Below are 20,440 nucleotides of genomic sequence, written 5' to 3'. Positions count from 1 at the left end.
ACAAGAATGAGCATTTTTGTCTAACTTTGGTGTGGGATAAAAAGCATTTCTTCCATAAGTAGTTTATGAAACTGCCAGTTTTGTACTTAGTACTTCTTAGACTACTTGCAAACATAATATGAAAATGAAAATGAAAATGAAAGCTTATCAACTTAAACACTGTCATTCAGTGATTGTGTATGTATGAAAAAAACAGGCAAACAGATTTTTCCCCCTTTTTCTTTATTCTTCTGCCCTAGTTGCAGAGAAAGCAATTCCAATTGCTTGCCCTGGCTTCTTGGAGTTGGTCCTGATTCATCCCCAGGCACTGCTCATGGAACCATCTTTCACAGGTGTCACACTGTATCTGTAAAATGAAATGAGTGACCATCAAATCTGATACATCTTGTCATCGGAAATGATGAAGTAATGAAGTGCAATAGAGAATAATTTGGGCAAAATTAGATTCATGTCAACTTTATTACATGTAGCTATATTCTGTAGCATACTCGCCTCAAACACCAGTTTCATATCTGAAAATAACTATATTATGTCTCCATTTTCAGTTTTTCAAATACAAATGTTTTTGAGGTAGTTATAGCTAGAAGATTTATAGTTCTGGGAAAACCCCATGTTGCATCACTATAATGTAGTTACCTTTTGGTATTCTTAATTGGTCAGTTATGTATTGCATATGACCTGCTTCTCCCTGCTTCCCATATTTTGATAGTGACTTACAGGATGTTGGTGTGTGAAAGAGGACAACAGCAGATAACACAACAAACGTCTTTCCAAGTGGTCCGTTTTCCATTAGGAGTGTTGCCTCAAGGTATAACTTGGTTTCCAGGCCTGATCTGGTGGACATGTACCGTCAGTCTCCCAGCGGCGTAGAGTGAGGTGGAGGAACCGCGGGGTGCGTTAATTCAGTGCCCCATATTGCTATTTTCCAAGCTATTGTAGCTTTGTCATATTTGTCAACGCTGCATTGAGGCTATTGTCATCATGTGGGTGGACTTAGGCTCAAACCTGGGGTGAAGTTACACTTTAATTGAATATGTTGCTATTAGACATGATTAGAATTGTCAGTATCCCTATTCCACTGCTCATCACATTTTATATTCTCTCTGTTCATTATATGTGTAAACAATGTATATGCATTACCATTTATCTGAGAGAAGTTGTCTTGACTGTTTTTTTAGTAAATCAATTTATATTGGTTCCAGTCATTTTGAATAGAGTTAATGTGTGTGGGCTGCAGCTGGGGCGATGCACGAGGTTGCCGTAAAAAAATTATTCAGCATGCGCTGAAAAGTAGAAATCGAAGCATGGCCCTGCGGCGTTTTCGCTGGACCGCCTGATCTGGATAGACCCAGTGACTCAACAGTTTTGTAAATACATCTAATATCATAAATTGAATTTGATTAGAATATGATGAAGCACTATTATAACTACACTACGACAAACACTCACCCAATCTGTAGTGGGAGGCCCAGATCCTGGGGGCTTTGAGGCAGAGCACATTGCACAGTTGTTCTCCATGTTAAACACTGCAGGAAAGAAAATATGTTATTTAGACATACTGTATATGTATACAGTTAACAGTTTATTGGCAGCAGAAGTGCAGTCAAATTCTATGCAGCTGTTCAGCTGTAAATTATAGCTTATGAACTCTAAATGGATCATGAATGGGATCATCAACACAGGTTTAATATGTTTTTAAGGATGGATGTTTTAAAAAGAAGACTATGTACACAGTGTGAACAGAACAACATATAAGCAGACATACATAAACAATCCGTAATATTCTAAACATTACTAGGCAATGACCTGTATGCAACAAATTTAAAAATGCAGCAATTTATATTTGTCACTGTTTCACTCTAAGCCCTGTTTTGTGTTCCATATTTCACCAATGCCTCCTGCCGCTCTGCCTGTAAGCTTCTGTTTTTTTTCAATAAACCACCTATAAACTGTTCCTGGATGCCTGGTACAATCGGTATTCGTTTCCTCTTCCCTGCTCTCCTGACACAAACCGTGACAGTTTAAGTGTCAGTATTTACATTCCTTATTGCAGCAGGAAAAAAAGTTATTCTTCAACTGTTAATGTCTCAATGGAGTGTGTGTGAGAGAAATATAAGTTATGGGTTCAACTGAGATATGTATGGAATATTTGGTTTGGGCCCTGTGCTTAAAATCAATGATGCTGTCGGCTATAAATGCAGTAGTGTGTGGACTCAAAGGCAATATTACAGGCTGTAGTTATTGTAGATTTGTTTGATTGCATTGGATTAATAGAAGTTCATCATTTCCATAACAACTAACTAAGAACCATAACGTAAAGCAGGACAAATGACTTACAAACCTGAACCATTGAGTATTGAAAGTGCAAACTTTCTCCTCTCACAAGCCATCTCCTTTTTGGATGTCCCAAAGGACATAACTGGTAATGCAGGAAAGGCCTCCATCACTGCTCTTGCCATCTACACACCAACACACAGAATCACACTTGTCATCTGCGCTACATTGTTTTTGCCAGTAAAATTCCAAAATTGAATTGATATTTCAATAAAAATGATCAAACTATTAATAACTAATAGTTGTAATGAGGTAATTAACACAACTTGAAGAATGTACATGACAAACTACATGGGCTGTGTCAACAACCAGCCCTCTCATCAGTTTTACACAATTCCCCTAAAAAATAAACTGAAAATTGATAATTCAGAAACTAATGACTTATTTTTTAACATCATTGACTATTTTATACTTTAAACTTGTATAATAATCAAGACACTGAAATAAATATAAGAATATGTAGCAGAAGCATAAATATTACATATAGTAGTTAAAGTAAAAAACTACGTTACCATGGTAACAATGACCCCACAGCTACTGCCATCACGTTGAACTGGATGGTGCATGGTTGCTCCTCTCCATTTGACAGTCCCCCAGTCCTCCTTGCCATAGCAGGTCCTCCTCATCTTGAAGTATTCCCTTTGTAAAACACATTGTGGAATAGTCTCTAATGTAACTCCCAACAGACACATGTAGAATAAAAATCTTTAAATATTGTGTAAAATAAAAACACTCCATCCGAACAGTATGGACACTGGAAAATATTGTAGGTTACCTTGCTTACTGAGCTACTTCATTTACAATTGTGTACACAGATACTAAGGGCGGGATAAGGAAATATCATTTAAAAAACAGCTGAGACCACCAAGCACAAAATAAATGCTTCAGTGGTGTGGGTTTGGGAACTTCTGTTAACATACTTGTACATGTTTACTTAAACACAAAGCACTAAATATAATTCTAAGATCACTTTATATCTAATTTGCTGACTTACCGTACTCTTTTCGCAGCATTTTCCGAGTCTGCTTTCTCTTTGGAATTTGCCGCTGGATCCACCAAAAATACTGATGTTATGGCGGGAAATAAGTACTAAAAAAAAAAGTGATGTTATTTCAAAACAGCATCAAACATATATACATATTTAAATGAAAGGGATTTCTGAATGAAAACAATCACTAACCAGCAACTTCCAGTGTGTTCTTTCAATATTTACAAAGGCGATCACGGCTTGATAATCATTAAAGTTGATCTATAACAGCAATAAAAATACTTTTTTTTAAGTTTTCCTAGGAATATGATGCCTTATTTTATTAAAAATAAATCATGGTGTTTCAATTTGTATATTAAATTACAAAATAGAAAACCCAAAGTACTATAACACAAAATGTACACATGCAAGTAAGCCATTTCACAGCCAAATTTTGTCTCTACAAGGTGATGAAAAGACAACATGCCTGGTTCCTGTGCCGAAGAAGATACATCCACGCACACACAGTGACTACAGACCGGTGACAGTGTTGCTGTTGTGCTGCTGAGTTTATTGTATTTTGCTACTCTGGCACAACAATTTCCTTCTGGATGAATAAAGTATTATTTTATCTTATCTTAAGGAAAGAACGATAAAAGTGAATCAAACCAGCAGTCAAACATGGTGGTGGAAATATTACATTCTCTAGGAGTGACTTTGCCATTGGATTACTGAAAAAGTACACAGTAAAAGTACTTCATATTATGTTTGCAAGTACTCTAAGAAGTACTAAGTACAAAACTGGCAGTTTCATAAACTACTTATGGAAGAAATGCTTTTTATCCCACACCAAAGTTAGACAAAAATGCTCATTCTTGTTCTCTGGGGGGGACTTTGAAACTCAAATTACTGAAAAGTACACAGTAAAAGTACTTCAAATTATTTGTGCAAGTAGTCTAAGAAGTACTAAGTACAAAACTGGCAGTTTCATAAACTACTTATGGAAGAAATTATTTTTATCCCACACCAAAGTTAGACGAAAATGCTCAATCTTGTTCTCTGGGGGGGACTTTGAAACTCAAATTACTGAAAAAGTACACAGTAAAAGTACTTCATATTATGTTTGCAAGTAGTCTAAGAAGTACTAAGTACAAAACTGGCAGTTTTATAAACTACTTATGGAAGAAATGCTTTTTATCCCACACCAAAGTTAGACAAAAATGCTCATTCTTGTTCTCTGGGGGGGACTTTGAAACTCAAATTACTGAAAAGTACACAGTAAAAGTACTTCAAATTATTTGTGCAAGTAGTCTAAGAAGTACTAAGTACAAAACTGGCAGTTTCATAAACTACTTATGGAAGAAATGCTTTTTATCCCACACCAAAGTTAGACAAAAATGCTCATTCTTGTTCTCTGGGGGGGACTTTGAAACTCAAATTACTGAAAAGTACACAGTAAAAGTACTTCAAATTATTTGTGCAAGTAGTCTAAGAAGTACTAAGTACAAAACTGGCAGTTTCATAAACTACTTATGGAAGAAATGCTTTTTATCCCACACCAAAGTTAGACAAAAATGCTCATTCTTGTTCTCTGGGGGGGGCTTTGAAACTCAAATTACTGAAAAAGTACACAGTAAAAGTACTTCATATTATGTTTGCAAGTACTCTAAGAAGTACTAAGTACAAAACTGGCAGTTTCATAAACTACTTATGGAAGAAATGCTTTTTATCCCACACCAAAGTTAGACAAAAATGCTCATTCTTGTTCTCTGGGGGGGACTTTGAAACTCAAATTACTGAAAAGTACACAGTAAAAGTACTTCATATTATGTTTGCAAGTAGTCTAAGAAGTACTAAGTACAAAACTGGCAGTTTCATAAACTACTTATGGAAGAAATGCTTTTTATCCCACACCAAAGTTAGACAAAAATGCTCATTCTTGTTCTCTGGGGGGGACTTTGAAACTCAAATTACTGAAAAGTACACAGTAAAAGTACTTCAAATTATTTGTGCAAGTAGTCTAAGAAGTACTAAGTACAAAACTGGCAGTTTCATAAACTACTTATGGAAGAAATGCTTTTTATCCCACACCAAAGTTAGACAAAAATGCTCATTCTTGTTCTCTGGGGGGGGCTTTGAAACTCAAATTACTGAAAAAGTACACAGTAAAAGTACTTCATATTATGTTTGCAAGTACTCTAAGAAGTACTAAGTACAAAACTGGCAGTTTCATAAACTACTTATGGAAGAAATGCTTTTTATCCCACACCAAAGTTAGACAAAAATGCTCATTCTTGTTCTCTGGGGGGGACTTTGAAACTCAAATTACTGAAAAGTACACAGTAAAAGTACTTCATATTATGTTTGCAAGTAGTCTAAGAAGTACTAAGTACAAAACTGGCAGTTTCATAAACTACTTATGGAAGAAATGCTTTTTATCACACACCAAAGTTAGACAAAAATGCTCATTCTTGTTCTCTGGGGGGGACTTTGAAACTCAAATTACTGAAAAGTACACAGTAAAAGTACTTCATATTATGTTTGCAAGTAGTCTAAGAAGTACTAAGTACAAAACTGGCAGTTTCATAAACTACTTATGGAAGAAATGCTTTTTATCCCACACCAAAGTTAGACAAAAATGCTCATTCTTGTTCTCTGGGGGGGGCTTTGAAACTCAAATTACTGAAAAAGTACACAGTAAAAGTACTTCATATTATGTTTGCAAGTACTCTAAGAAGTACTAAGTACAAAACTGGCAGTTTCATAAACTACTTATGGAAGAAATTCTTTTTATCCCACACCAAAGTTAGACAAAAATGCTCATTCTTGTTCTCTGGGGGGGACTTTGAAACTCAAATTACTGAAAAGTACACAGTAAAAGTACTTCAAATTATTTGTGCAAGTAGTCTAAGAAGTACTAAGTACAAAACTGGCAGTTTCATAAACTACTTATGGAAGAAATTATTTTTATCCCACACCAAAGTTAGACGAAAATGCTCAATCTTGTTCTCTGGGGGGGACTTTGAAACTCAAATTACTGAAAAGTACACAGTAAAAGTACTTCATATTATGTTTGCAAGTAGTCTAAGAAGTACTAAGTACAAAACTGGCAGTTTTATAAACTACTTATGGAAGAAATGCTTTTTATCCCACACCAAAGTTAGACAAAAATGCTCATTCTTGTTCTCTGGGGGGGGCTTTGAAACTCAAATTACTGAAAAAGTACACAGTAAAAGTACTTCATATTATGTTTGCAAGTACTCTAAGAAGTACTAAGTACAAAACTGGCAGTTTCATAAACTACTTATGGAAGAAATGCTTTTTATCCCACACCAAAGTTAGACAAAAATGCTCATTCTTGTTCTCTGGGGGGGACTTTGAAACTCAAATTACTGAAAAGTACACAGTAAAAGTACTTCATATTATGTTTGCAAGTACTCTAAGAAGTACTAAGTACAAAACTGGCAGTTTCATAAACTACTTATGTATGTATGTACTTATGTATTCGAAAATGTATTCGAAAGTCACTTCAGTCAATTACAACAGCTTCCCAGGGCTGTTTTAATGCATTACCGTAAACCTGTAACTAATCGCGCACTCAAAATACAGGGGCGGCTGGTTTGACCACGCAAAAGTGAAAGACGGCTGGCTTGACCGCAGTCTTCCTTCGCCCTATCAGAAAGTAGGCGTAAATGCATAGCATAGTACCATTGGGTTGAAGTTTGCCCCTCCCTTGTTATATATAAATAATAACAACCGGGAGCTGTGCTAGCATGTGGAACGAGAACCTGTGGGACAAGTAGCACGTTTTCCTACAGCACTTAAAGCAGTCAGGTTCCTGAATACCTCATTCGTTTGCCGAGTTATCTAAGCGGACACACCGGAGAAAGCAGCAGCATGTCGGTGGACAGCGTGTTCAGGACCCGCTCTCTCGGTGTGGCCGCCGAAGGTCTTCCTGACCAGTATGCCGACGGCAAGGCAGCCAAAGTCTGGGAGCTGTACATCGGAGACACGCAGAGTAGGACGCAGGAATACAAAAGCTGGGTGGTCGCTTTGCTAAAAGAGCAAGGGGTGAAGAAAGTGCTGGATGTAGCCTGCGGAACAGGGTAATGTCAGGCACAAGCTTTGCATTGGTCACTAGTGTCCCACCAAACTTCATTAAACATTTGTTTTTTTGTATGCATATCCTTCGAAATTTGGAAAAGTAACACCCGAGTCAAAACTTTTACACAGTTTCCATAGTGGCTCAACCCAACCTTTCATTCGGCATTAATTCTATACATCAAGTCAACAAAATTAAAAAGAAATGTCACTTGTTGTCATTTGTAACCAGATACAGCAATAGTAACCGTGGTACAAAAAGTGATATATATTGAAAAGTTGCGATGTCAAACGATGTGCAGATTTCTTTTAATTTTTTCGTTGGCCGAATTGTAGGCTGCACCCATTAATGTAAGTATTATTCATATGGCAGTCATTACAACGTGCTGATAACAATTGGGCTGTAACAAAAACCTCCCATGTTTGTGAATGGGTGTGACTGAGTGATCATTCCAATTTTGTAAAATGGTTATTATGGCCACGTGTACGGATTTTCTATGTTGTTGTTTTTAAAGACTTTTAACGTTCTTGTTCTGAGTGACATAGACACATATAAGAACACATAAACCTTTGTAAAGTAGTTTATTTGAGAAAAGATCATTCCTACTGTAAAAGTATTATAAATGCCCTATGTTCTACAATACATCTGTAAGTTTATCTGAATAGACAGATGTCAAAACATTAAAATACAAAACCTAAAAGTACAGCATATATTAGGACTGGGCAACATATCAGTATTTTATGATCATGATATTAGAGTACGTATCGAATTAGATTTTGCATATCGTATTATGGCCTAAGTGTTGTCTTTTCCTTGCTGTAAAGGCTACATTATAGTCAAATTTAAGCAATTTCACACTTTTTACGATCTGTCTTTGCCTACTTAGTCATGATATCCAGAATGCTGATGTTTATTTATCAAAAATCTCATTTTGTAAACATTTCATGTATACCCCAACCCTACAATATGTCGCACTATTGATATCAAGGTGCTTGATCAAAATTATTATTATTTGATACAAACCGAATCGCCCAGCTTCTCTGGAATTTGGACCCGCTGACTCTTTTAACTCTGGACAATAACCGGATTAGGCCGGAGAGTAATGAATGAAAGTGCAGAGTTGCACCAGACACTGTGCCAGCTGGCCGGAGCTGAGACCATGAGCTGACCCATACCGGCTAAAATAACTTAAACAATACAACTAAGACGGATTATATGGTCTAACAAAGTTTAGTTGAGCATATCTCTAAATATGTTCTGCTTTCTACTGCACATTTACACCAGTTACCCTCATTCAAAGCACATTCTAACCAGGGCTGTTAGATAGCAGATGTAGGGTTCAGTGGCCTTTGACCTGGTTCTATGTTGTTGCAAGGAGTTTTGACTGGTTCTGTGCAATCTGTTTACCTCTGCTGATAGTGTATCTACGCTCTGGAACCACAGCAAGGCCATTGGCTGAACACAAACAGGAGGACAACATACTTTAACCTATCTCAACCTCAATTTGTCTGAGAGAAGTTGTTCAAGAAATACAACATGTAATGTCATGTACACCAGGATTTTACACTAGACACTGGAAATGTTTTATCCTGATACTTCTTAATTCATATTTGACATAAGGCTGCAGGTACCCAGTATAACGGCCCACAGGCTCTGACAATTTGTATAGTAGTTCCACTCAAGCACCACCATGTGAGGCGACGTAAACACGCTCACAGTGGAATGAGTTTACAACTGGCCTCACTATTTTTGGCTGCCTAAATGTGCTCTCCAGTTGTTCTGCAGTTATTTTTAGCAACAACTTATACAAGTGCAGCAGAAGCTGCAGATCATGCTTTCAAATTGGAATATAATAATCATAAATTGCAGATTAAATACCTTGATTTGATCCATTTGGGATTTGTTTTTCCTGTTGGTTCCTGTTGAATCTGCTCCTGTGTTGCTTTTTAACTTAGAATACACATTCATTTGGATTCTTGGAGTTGCATTTTTCCGTAGCTCTTGCATATTGTTCAACATTACATTTTTTGGGAAAGATTTGTTATTCCCAAAGAGACCTCAGTGCAAGGAGAGTGCAAACTAAATTCAACAGGCCAAAGCCAGACTTGGTTTTGCCCGAAGCATAAAGAGCTATTGGCTGTCAAATATAATGTATCTCTTCATGCCTGTAAATCATGAATGCGTATTAAGAAATGCATCTATAAACTGCATTGCTTTTTTGAAGAAAAGGAACTAGATTCTTTTTTGTCTTGGAGCACAAGGAACTTCACTACTTACAACATTTCCCTCCTGACACATGATGAAGTCAATAAAGAAAACACTTTCTGTACTACAATACAGTGTCAACAGCAAAGAGTGTGAGCTATGCTTTTGTTCAGTACAGAACTTGTATATTTACAGAGCAAATGTGTTGTGTTTTGTAGAGTTGACTCCATCATGTTGGTGGAGGAGGGATTTAACATGACGAGCGTGGATGCCAGCGACAAAATGCTCAAGTACGCACTGAAGTCACGATGGGAGAGAAGAAAAGAACAAGCTTTTGACCAGTGGGGTACGCTAGTTCTCATTTGAGCATTATTTCTTATTTTATCAGGTGATGTCTTCATGTTTTCTTTACGTCTTACTTTACGGACGTTGTTTTCCCTCAGTGATTGAAGAGGCCAATTGGTTGACGTTATCAGAGGATCTTCCAAAACCAGGCCCTGGCTTTGATGCTGTCATCTGCCTCGGCAACTCATTCGCCCATTTACCAGACTTTAAAGGTATGTTAAAGTTAAAGGAAGAAAGATATTACTTCAACGATCCTTTTTTCCAAAGAACTTTCACATTGATTTAACATTTTCCCTGGATTTGGGATTACAAAAGTAACCAATGATATATGGATTACAGACCATCTCCTACCAAGAAAGGTCTAGCTTTGAGTTGAATTCCAATGATCATCCAATGTTTATTGCTCTCAGGGGACCAGAGTGACCAAAGGTTGGCCCTTCAGAACATTGCCAGTATGGTGAGACCTGGTGGGATCCTCATCATTGACCACCGTAACTACGACTACATCCTGGAGACCGGCCAGGCGCCACAAGGCAAAAATATCTACTATAAGGTACTAAACTTAAAAGTACAATCACAATATATATAATGGAGATATGTGAAACGAAACCAAACCAATAAGCTATCGGAAGCTTTAAAAGGGGGTCCCGACACACTAAACAAAAAGTGTTTACAATATATTATACTAACACATTATCAGTCAAACCAAATGCCCTGAAAACTAATCTAACCATAATTTATAAATGGTCCTAAAACATTAATTTCCTCAGTGTAAAAATTGGTATTAAAAAAGGTAAGGTATAATAAACACTGATAAATGACTAAGTGAACATAGTGGTACAAATTAAAGGCATTTACAGGCTTCATGTAGTGAGGAAAGGTTTATTAGAGGGATGCAAATGAACATGAAGACGATTAATTTCCTCACCCATCCAGTAGTGGCAGTTCAGTTCTGAATTTGACACCAAGGCCACTAACCCAACACACCTTCAATCAATCAACCATTTACCATCCTTCCATTTGAACCTTTACCTTCTTTAAAGTCCAGTGAAATGGGAGCGGCTAAGCACTATTTGTAGATTCAAATGGAAACATATCTGTTCTGTGAGGCAGGCCCCTTGTTATTGTGTGTTGGAGATCACAGTTGGTATGTGGATTATCGACTCTTCATGTTCATTCCTGCGCTTTCTCATTTCCTGTTCTGGTCGGAACTGCCACCTTCTTCTTAGCATGAAACCTCTTCTTCACTGAACTGGTTCTATTCAGTCTGATCACTGAGGGCTCAGGTGTCTGTACTTCTGTCGCATTACTCATCAAACTGAGGATTCTTATGTTGATGGGAAGCCAGATGGAGATCACACAACCTGTGTATCCAAGCTCCAAATGGAAATCATTTGGTGGGGTCCCATGTGTTTCAGAGATTTTATCTGTGTGACTACATCTTCATCAGGTGTGTGTTAGCATGGAGGAACTGAAACTGAAGAAAAGTGCAAGGGCATGTGTTACTTTCAGTTTACTGCATATTACGTAAAGAACTGGTTCATTTACGTGTTTAAGTTTAAAAAATGCCGTTGACCTTTGTTTTTGTGTGTGTCTGTGAGGTTGTTCTGATTCCTCAACAATTTTCACCATGCTGTTCTAGTTGTATTTACTTATATTAGAAATAGACTGTCCTTCTTGCAGAGGATTGGAAAGACTCATATTGTTTAGGAATGTTCTATTTACATCTAGCCCGAGCAGCAGCTGAGTTTAAGACCTAAATCTCTACCCAGAGCCTGCCGGGTATCGTCAGATTTTCATCGAAAGTGGCCCCAGAGAAACAGAAGGAAATGTGGATGAAACTGTCAGGTTTACGACTTTTTGTTGCCAATGGGGAGACAAACAGATCATACCAGGAGTACTGAGAGTAAAAATGTATTTGGGATGATGACAAAATTGTGCTTTCATATGTGGTTTAAAATGACGTGTTGCTATAATGCAAGATATAGATACATTTATAATAGATATAATATGCAATCATAAAGACACAACAGCGGGAACCAACAGAAAGGAGCCTTGTTTTATTTATTACCCACAAAACAAGTTCCGTATTCCTTAATCCAAACAAAGAATGAAGTAACCAGCTGGAAGGCCTAAGTAGAAACTAAGTCAACAGTCATGTGCTGGAGAAAGATCCACTCCTGATTTTCTGATCCTCTGTAATCCCAGTCTGCTCCTATAGTCAGTCCCACTGGTTCTTGGTGCCTTACACGTGTCTCATCACTGTGTCTGTTTGTGTTGCAGAGTGATCTCACTCAGGACATCTCTACCTCTGTGCTGTGGGTCAACAATAAGCCCCATATGATCACTCTGGACTATACCATCCATGTGCCCAAGGCCGCTCTGCAAAATCTACCTGAAGTCAGGTACGTCCACTCACAGAACACTGTATTTACAGAAGCCACGCCCACCCCTAGGGGCGAGACAATACGGGACAAAAAGCCTCAGGTATCTGGGTGAAATGTATTTAATCAAATATTATCATATTTTTAGCCAAATACTTCAATAATGATATTGCAACGATATTTTACTTTTGTTGTTTCATAAAATATTTAAACTATAAGAATTTTGAAAAAATATGTATTAGTAATGTTGATATCATGACTTAGTGGGTAAAGACTGATAATAACCAGTGCTTGAATTGGAATAAAAAAGGTGCCAGTACTCTAAATCAACAACTGTTTCAAGACAATTTATTTGTACAGCCCAAAAACAAGAATTTGGCTCAAAGTCATAGTATATCCTATAATGCTGGTGGGTTTGTCTCTTTACTGTATATTTTAGAAAGGCTTACTGTACTTAAACAAAATGACTCAGGGTGCATCTGACATTAAAGGGGGTGCAGGGGTAAAGTGGGGAGTGGATCTAACACAAGATTATTTTTTTTATATTGAAGTTAAATGCATCAATCTGGTGCACTTTGAGAGCAACATTAAGAGATCTATGGATACATCTCTCAACACTCATATGAAACAGAACTGTAAACAGATTTTCAATTTCTTTATGTATATTTTACAAATCGCTCACCTTTCAAACTGTATTCTTGTTTTACTGTCATAAAGTATTTCATTTTTAGTGAGTTACTCAGATCAGTACCAGGAGACAGCGTTTGGTACTCTGGTACAATTGTGGTGAAGGTATCTGAGTTAGATGTATTGGAACCGAAATGTCTACATGCATAGCAGAAGATGGCATATTTTTTACAGGAAATTCCAGCCAATCTCTGTTTTGAAACCATGAGCTGCAAAATGAGCGCCTTACCCCACTGTACAGGCGAGTTGGGAACTTGTTTAAATATACCTGGGCAGGCTCTATTTTGCCGAGGTCCTCTGGCACTTGCGGGCCGCCGAGGGGTGGCGGTGTTTGGGGCGACGAAGACTGCTGCTCCAGCGGCGGCACCTCATGACACATCTACTGAGTACTGAGTACCGCCGTACCGGCACCGTGCCCAGTACTCAGTAAGAAGTAACGGTACCAGATGGGTAAAAATCAGAAGTCCCGGTACTGCGTACCGGTGAGTAGGCTACCGGCCCAATTCAAGCACTGATAATAACTAAATCATTTTTACTATAATGCAGCATTCAAGAAAGGAAAAATACTTGTGCCATATTAGGATTAGACAATGTCCCAAATATAACACCATATCTACTGTCGTATCACAAAATTGACAGCATACTGTATGAAGAACACATTGCCCAGCCCTAGTATGTGGTTAATTTAAGTTGTGGTATATATAATTTTCAATATCTCAATATAATACATTTTCTGGAGAATCAAGTAAGTGATCTAATGAATGAAATAAATAATAAAAACAGAGCTGGGGTAGCAAAAGTGCATTTGCGCCCACAATGCTTACAAAACATTCCATTTTAATTTCTGTCACGGCTTCCTTGCAAAAAAAAAAGATATGAAAGATAATTGCAGTGGGATTTTTACTTGACCAAATACGGACATGGCAGCATAAAACAGGATAAGAATCACGAAGGATGTTGACGTACTACACATTCATTCAGAGCCACAGAATATACATATGAGTATTTTCATATTTGATTGAATTGAATAGCCAAGGTCACCAGACATGTTAGACACAATAAAAGTGAAGATAGTTAGCAGGAATTCTAACGTTCTATTGTTTTCCCTCCGCAGTAAATTCCGTCTCTCCTACTACCCTCACTGTCTGGAGAGCTTCACTGGGTTACTGAAGGAGGCGTTCCACGGCAAAATGGAGCACAGCGTCTACGGAGACTTCAAGACATACGTCCCGGCCCAGGCCCAGGCCCCCTGCTACTTCATCCACGTCTGCAAGAAGACCGCCTAGAAGCCACACACACACACACACACACACACACACACACACACACACACACACACACACACACACACACACACACACACACACACACACACACACACACACACACACACACACACACACACACACACACACACACACACACACACAGCTTAGAAAATAATAGCTTAGAAAATAATAGCTTCCTGTTCTCTTTAAGTCTGAACATGCTCTTCCAGAGTTGGGCAACATTATGTTTGAATATGTTTTTAAAAAAAAAAAATCTTAGATCTTGATAACAAATTTAAAAAAGCAGCATATTTGCGACACTGTAGAGTGGTGCAGGAATGAGTCCGTTAATGAGTTCGCATTTTAGCACTTGCTGTTTCCTTAAAGTCAACGGGTATTACAAGCTGAAGAGATGTTTTAAATGTGATCTACGACAGAAAACACCTCAGTAAGTAGTCCACTGGGGATTTTCTGGAGCTTCTATTTGTCTAACATGAGGCTAAATGAGACCACTAAACATCATCATGGCGAACATTAGCCGCCTTTAGCTTAGCGGCGGTGACATTAAGTAATCTTTGAAGCCTAACATTAGCTATTCACGTATGTCGGTCCACTTAAAAAACATATCATTAAGTGGTGTTAGTATCTGGAGATTATCCTGCTGAACAAAATGTGTAGTTATCAGTTACATGTGTTTGCCACAGATCTTAAAGCAAGTGGAAAAATCCCATTGCTTTTTGTGGAGGGAGCCCTTTGCGATGCTAACTTCCGGGTCGGCCTACGTCATCACTGCACCACTCTGTCATCGTTTTACTTTGTGTCATGAACATACGAAAGCTGGAATGATAATCATATTTGTTTTTTTAAATGATCATTGTCGGGTAATTCATGCATTATCCTGATTGTAAAAAGTGAGCTAAAATATTTGGCTTTACCTAATACAATTGGTTGATTCATATCTCGCCTTTTTACTTAGTCCCAAAAAATAACAGTCTTAAAAGATCAAAACTGGTTTGAAAAATATATTCAAAATGTATCGGACCACTATTTTCCCCATATCGTTTTTTTCCTAATGTTCTTTATGTTGCTTTTCTTGTTTCCTCCCTGCTTACCGCCTTTCGGAGCTTTAATATCCCACAATAATGTTTTGAAATGGTGCGGTACATCACTGATATTCCTCATGATGGAACACTTGATATTACCAGCATGTTATGTACAAAGTGCTTGGATATTTTCAAACAATTGAACTTTACCACAAGAGTCTTAAAACTAAAATTGTGAATACAACGTACGGTATGTAGGCTTTCTTTGCTGGAAATACAAAAGTAACATAGCCCAGCCATTTAAGGCAAATCTGGCCCTGCATGATGGCCTTCCTTTCATTGCAGTCCCCAACCCATTTTATATTTTGTTTAATATTTATCTTGCAAACCTTGGTGGAGTCCCTAAAAATACCTAAAAACAAACAGTGAAGATTTTTTATCACCCTAAAAAGGCCTGGTTTATTTTCTGATCAACAATCCTCCACCCTTTAGTTTCCTTCTTCCTCGGGACCTCCATCTCCAGAGCTCCATCACTTCTGACCTCCCTGAAGCTCACGAGAGAACGGTTTCTGATATTGGAATTTAATTTACTACTTTTTTATTAGAAAATAAGGTTTTGTATACCTGGTCTCTGGCTTCTTATTTTTGGCGGTACCATTACGTTTAATTTATTTGAGTCTTTATAATTCCTGGTGACTATTCTTTATTAGTCCAGGTTTTAATCTAAAACCACTACTTCTTTGTCATGTAGAAACAAACGTCTTTGAAATTGTTGTCAACCAAAGTGTTATTTTCTTGGAATTAAATTGCGTTAAAAATGAGAAAAACTTGAATGTCAATCAACTGGAAGAAGAATGTATTGTGCTGTATAATCCAGGTCCAAATACATTTTTGCTGTGACACCAAATAAAATGCCAGGGGAAACGCATCTTATCATCACGTTGCTGTTTGCCTTAAGAAGGAGCGCATGGTGCATTCAAATGCCTCCTGTAAATGCAGGGTAGAGCAGCGTGTGACTGAGATCAGTAGGTTCAGAGTGTGGTGAGATGCATGGATGTTTGTGTGGCTTTTAAAGTTTATGTTGTGATAAAACCATTTCACAACAGTCTTATTTTGTTGCCAATTCTTAAAAAAATAAGTGTCAACATTTTATAATGAACAATGATTATTGGAAATAAAAAGATATATTAAATCAATCTGATTCTCACATTTTATTTTTTGTTTCATGTTGCTGTGATTGATGATACTACTGAGTTTATATGTACAGGACTGTCTCAGAAAATTAGAATATTGTGATAAAGTTCTTTATTTTCTGTAATGCAATTAAAAAAACAAAAATGTCATACATTCTGGATTCATTACAAATCAACTGAAATATTGCAAGCCTTTTATTATTTTAATATTGCTGATTATGGCATACAGCTTAAGAAAACTCAAAAATCCTATCTCAAAAAATTAGAATAGTTCCTCAGACCAAGTAAAAAAAAAAGATTTATAACAGCAAAACACAATCAAACATTTGAAAATGTTCATTAATGCACTCAGTACTTGGTTGGGAATCCTTTTGCACGGATTACTGCATCAATGCGGCGTGGCATGGAGGCAATCAGCCTGTGGCATTGCTGAGGTGTTATGGATGCCCAGGATGCTTCAATAGCGGCCTTTAGCTCATTAGCATTGTTGGGTCTGGTGTCTTTCAGCTTCTTCTTCACAATACCCCACATATTCTCTATGGGGTTCAGGTCAGGGGAATTTGCAGGCCAATCGAGGACAGTAATGCCATGGTCAGTACACCAGTTACTGGTGGTTTTGGCACTGTGGGCAGGTGCCAGATCATGCTGGAAAATGAATTCCTCATCTCCATAGAGCTTTTCAGCAGACGGAAGCATGTAGTGCTCTAAAATCTCTTGGTACACAGCTGCATTTACTCTGGGCTTGATGAAACACAGTGGACCAACACCAGCAGCTGACATGGCTCCCCAAACCATCGCTGACTGTGAGAACTTCACACTGGATTTCAAGCAACTTGGATTTTGCTCCTCTCCAGCCTTTCTCCAGACTCTGGCGCCTTGACTTCCAAATGAAATACAAAACTTGCTTTCGTCTGAAAAGAGGACTTTGGACCACTGTGCAACTGTCCAGTGCTTCTTTTCCTTAGCCCAAGTCAGACGACTCTTCCGTTGTCTTGAGTTCAGAAGTGGCTTGACCATGGGAATACGGCTATTGTAGCCCATTTCCCGGACACGTCTGTGAACAGTGACTTTTGATACCTGGACTCCAGCTTCAGTCCACTGTCTTTGAAGCTCCCCCAAATTCTGGAAGCGACTCTTCTTCACAATGCTGTTAAGGCTGCGGTCATCTCTCTTGGTTGTGCAGCGTTTCCTGCCACATTTCCCCCTTCCAACAGACTTTTTGTGGATGTGCTTTGAAACTGCACTCTGTGAACAGCTTGCTCTTTGAGAAATTTCTTTTTGTGTCTTACCCTCCTGATGGAGGGTGTCAATGACGGTCCTCTGGACAGCAGTCAGATCAGCAGTCTTCCCCATACTTGTGATTTAGTTTACTGAACCAAGCTGAGTGTTTTTCAAGGCTCAGGAAACCCTTGCAGGTGTTTCGAGTTAATTAGACGATTCAAGTGATTCGTTGAACACCCTACTAGTATACTTTTTCATGATATTCTAATATTTAGAGATAGGATATTTGAGTTTTCTTAAGCTGTATGCCATAATCAGCAATATTAAAATAATAAAAGGCTTGCAATATTTCAGTTGATTTGTAATGAATCCAGAATGTATGACATTTTTGTTTTTTTAATTGCATCACAGAAAATAAAGAACTTTATCACAATATTCTAATTTTCTGAGACAGTCCTGTATGTAAGCTCACGGGGCTTTCAATTCATTTGAATTTGGGATGAAAGCATCACCTTGTGTCATCTTTTGTTTTCAGAATCACCATTTTTGTATGGCAACTGTTTAAAAGCTGCATTTCTTTCTAAATAATAACATGAGGTTGTATTAGACAATTGCCACTTTATTCCATTAAAAACAGATATCCATATCAGAATCAGAAGACTTCGTTTTTCCTCTGTTGAATTGCTCTAATGTGTAAGAATGTGCAATAAAAAGATCTAATAAAGTAAAAAATATGTATATAAACCTAAGAAGATAAAGTAAACTGTCGAATAAAATATTAAATGAATTGGAATTTAAATATTTATATAAACATAAGAAGTTAAATCAACATTATAAACAAAACATAATTTAAAAAAATTCAAATAAAAAAACAATAATAAGTTAAAGGAGCCTTTTAAATAAAATAAATACAAGCATTTATAAAAACATAAGAAGGTAAAGAAATACATCAAATGAAATATAAATAAAATAAAAATAATTTACATAAACATAATAAGTAAAATGTCCAATAAAACATTTCTAAAATATAATACAATTATTTATAGAAGTTTAAGAAGTAAAGGTAAAAATGTGCACATTGTACTACAATATACAATATGTCCATTACAATACACACAGGCTTCTTCACTTCTTTAAGTGCAGGACACATGTCAGACGCAAGAGGGCGACGTTACGTCACATGACTATTGAAACAGGGTCAAACTCCCTCGGATGAGGAGCAAACTCCTTTAGTTCACTTCTGCTTTTTGTCTTAGCATAACACACGTTTACCTTCATACCAATTCGGTAATTTATCTTAATATTTAAGTTTTAAATGTCCCATTTTTTGACACTCAATCAAAACTCAATTATATTTACTTGCATTGCTTAACTGTTTGATAACCAAATAAGGTTAACACAAACAATTAATTTGATTTAGGAGTGCATACAAAAACATGGTAAGAGAAAATAAGATGTAAAATGAAGGCAAATTATAAAAGCTATTGTCAAACAAAATATAAAACTTTTTATAAAAATATAATATACAAAAAGGAATTACAATAATAATCTGGTCATTAACTGTGAAAAATATGTGCAGAATATATTTTCATTTAAAAGTGGAATAGCAGCACAGTTATAAAGAGGGAACAATGTGCAGACGTGCACAAAATGTGCAAAAGCTTACACTATAAGAAGGAGTACAAGGAAGGACAAAGATGTCACAAGATATGCATTAAACATTAAAGTAAAAATACTGTACGTTTATATCTTATAGTGTTAGCTCGCATCAAAGACCCACAGGCTCTCCCCCCCCCATGTCCTGTAAGTGAAATAACCTGTGATGTGGGTCTGTCTGGCTTTCTAACATATCTGATAAAACTGTACTACTCTTCATGACTGTTTCTATTTTAAACTGAATAAGAATATAGATTAGTAACATAAAACTGTTAGTAAAATGTACCTCTACCTACTTATGTGCATTTAGTTTAAGTTAAAATCAATTATGCATGTATGTTTGAACATATATATTTTTTACGTTTATTTTTGTTAATTAATCATTATTGTGTACTGATATTTATTAAGTATTATTATATATCAAACATATTTTAATACATTTTTTAATTTTGTATTATTATTTGTAACTTATCATTATTGTTATTATAATTTATATATTTATTTGAAAAATGTATGTGATATTTATACTGTAGGCAGATTTAGTTTTTTTGAAGGGGGTCGTAACAAAATGTCACACAGTCACACATCTGTCTGCATGTTTTATATTGCACTGAATGGATAACAAAGCTGCTACAGTATGTTTTTCATGAAAAAGAAAAGCAGAAATAAAAGACCCAATGCCTTCAAATTGTTATGTTTTCTTGGTAGATTCAATCCTAGCTTTGACCTTGCACCTCTTTTTTCTAGACACTGCTGCAAAATATCATACTTCAGAGAACGATCGAAAGTTCCTCCAATAAAACAGACTGCTTGCTCCGTCAGTGAGGGACATTTGCTGTCTCTCCCTGACCCCTGAACATCCCAGCTCCTCTCCATCTCGTCTCCGAGGGAACGCTATCAGACTGTGGACGTTGAGGAGCTGATACACAAACCAGATGTGAGGAGCGCTCGCCAGATGTGGCTGCTTTGCTGCTGTTAGGGAGTCAGAGTGGTCAACCATGACTGGCTCTACTGGGGAGGATCACTTTCAAGGAA

General features: G+C 37.1%; 2 protein-coding genes across 2 annotated transcripts; one reads left to right on the top strand and one right to left on the bottom strand.

Moving 5' to 3' along the window:
- Nucleotides 1-203: 203 nt before the first annotated feature.
- Nucleotides 204-4,062, bottom strand: LOC307013981 (uncharacterized protein). Its single transcript, XM_079641639.1, has 6 exons — nt 3,515-4,062; nt 3,329-3,423; nt 2,847-2,973; nt 2,342-2,459; nt 1,450-1,526; nt 204-346 (listed from the first exon to the last, which is right to left on the bottom strand). Exons 3-6 carry the CDS (start codon nt 2,958-2,960, stop codon nt 236-238), a joined length of 420 nt encoding a protein of 139 aa, XP_079497765.1. The 5' UTR covers nt 2,961-2,973; nt 3,329-3,423; nt 3,515-4,062; the 3' UTR covers nt 204-235.
- A 2,992-nt stretch (nt 4,063-7,054) lies between these two features.
- On the top strand, nt 7,055-14,450 carry gnmt (glycine N-methyltransferase). The gene is made up of 6 exons (XM_079692550.1): nt 7,055-7,407; nt 9,827-9,954; nt 10,052-10,165; nt 10,364-10,506; nt 12,237-12,358; nt 14,139-14,450. Exons 1-6 carry the CDS (start codon nt 7,199-7,201, stop codon nt 14,308-14,310), a joined length of 888 nt encoding a protein of 295 aa, XP_079548676.1. The 5' UTR covers nt 7,055-7,198; the 3' UTR covers nt 14,311-14,450.
- The last annotated feature ends 5,990 nt before the right edge of the window (nt 14,451-20,440 follow it).

Source organism: Notothenia rossii (assembly GCF_949606895.1).
Source record: "Notothenia rossii genome assembly, chromosome: 7".
In the NCBI taxonomy this organism is placed as follows: domain Eukaryota; kingdom Metazoa; phylum Chordata; class Actinopteri; order Perciformes; family Nototheniidae; genus Notothenia; species Notothenia rossii.
This window is presented reverse-complemented; position numbering and strand designations above follow the sequence as displayed.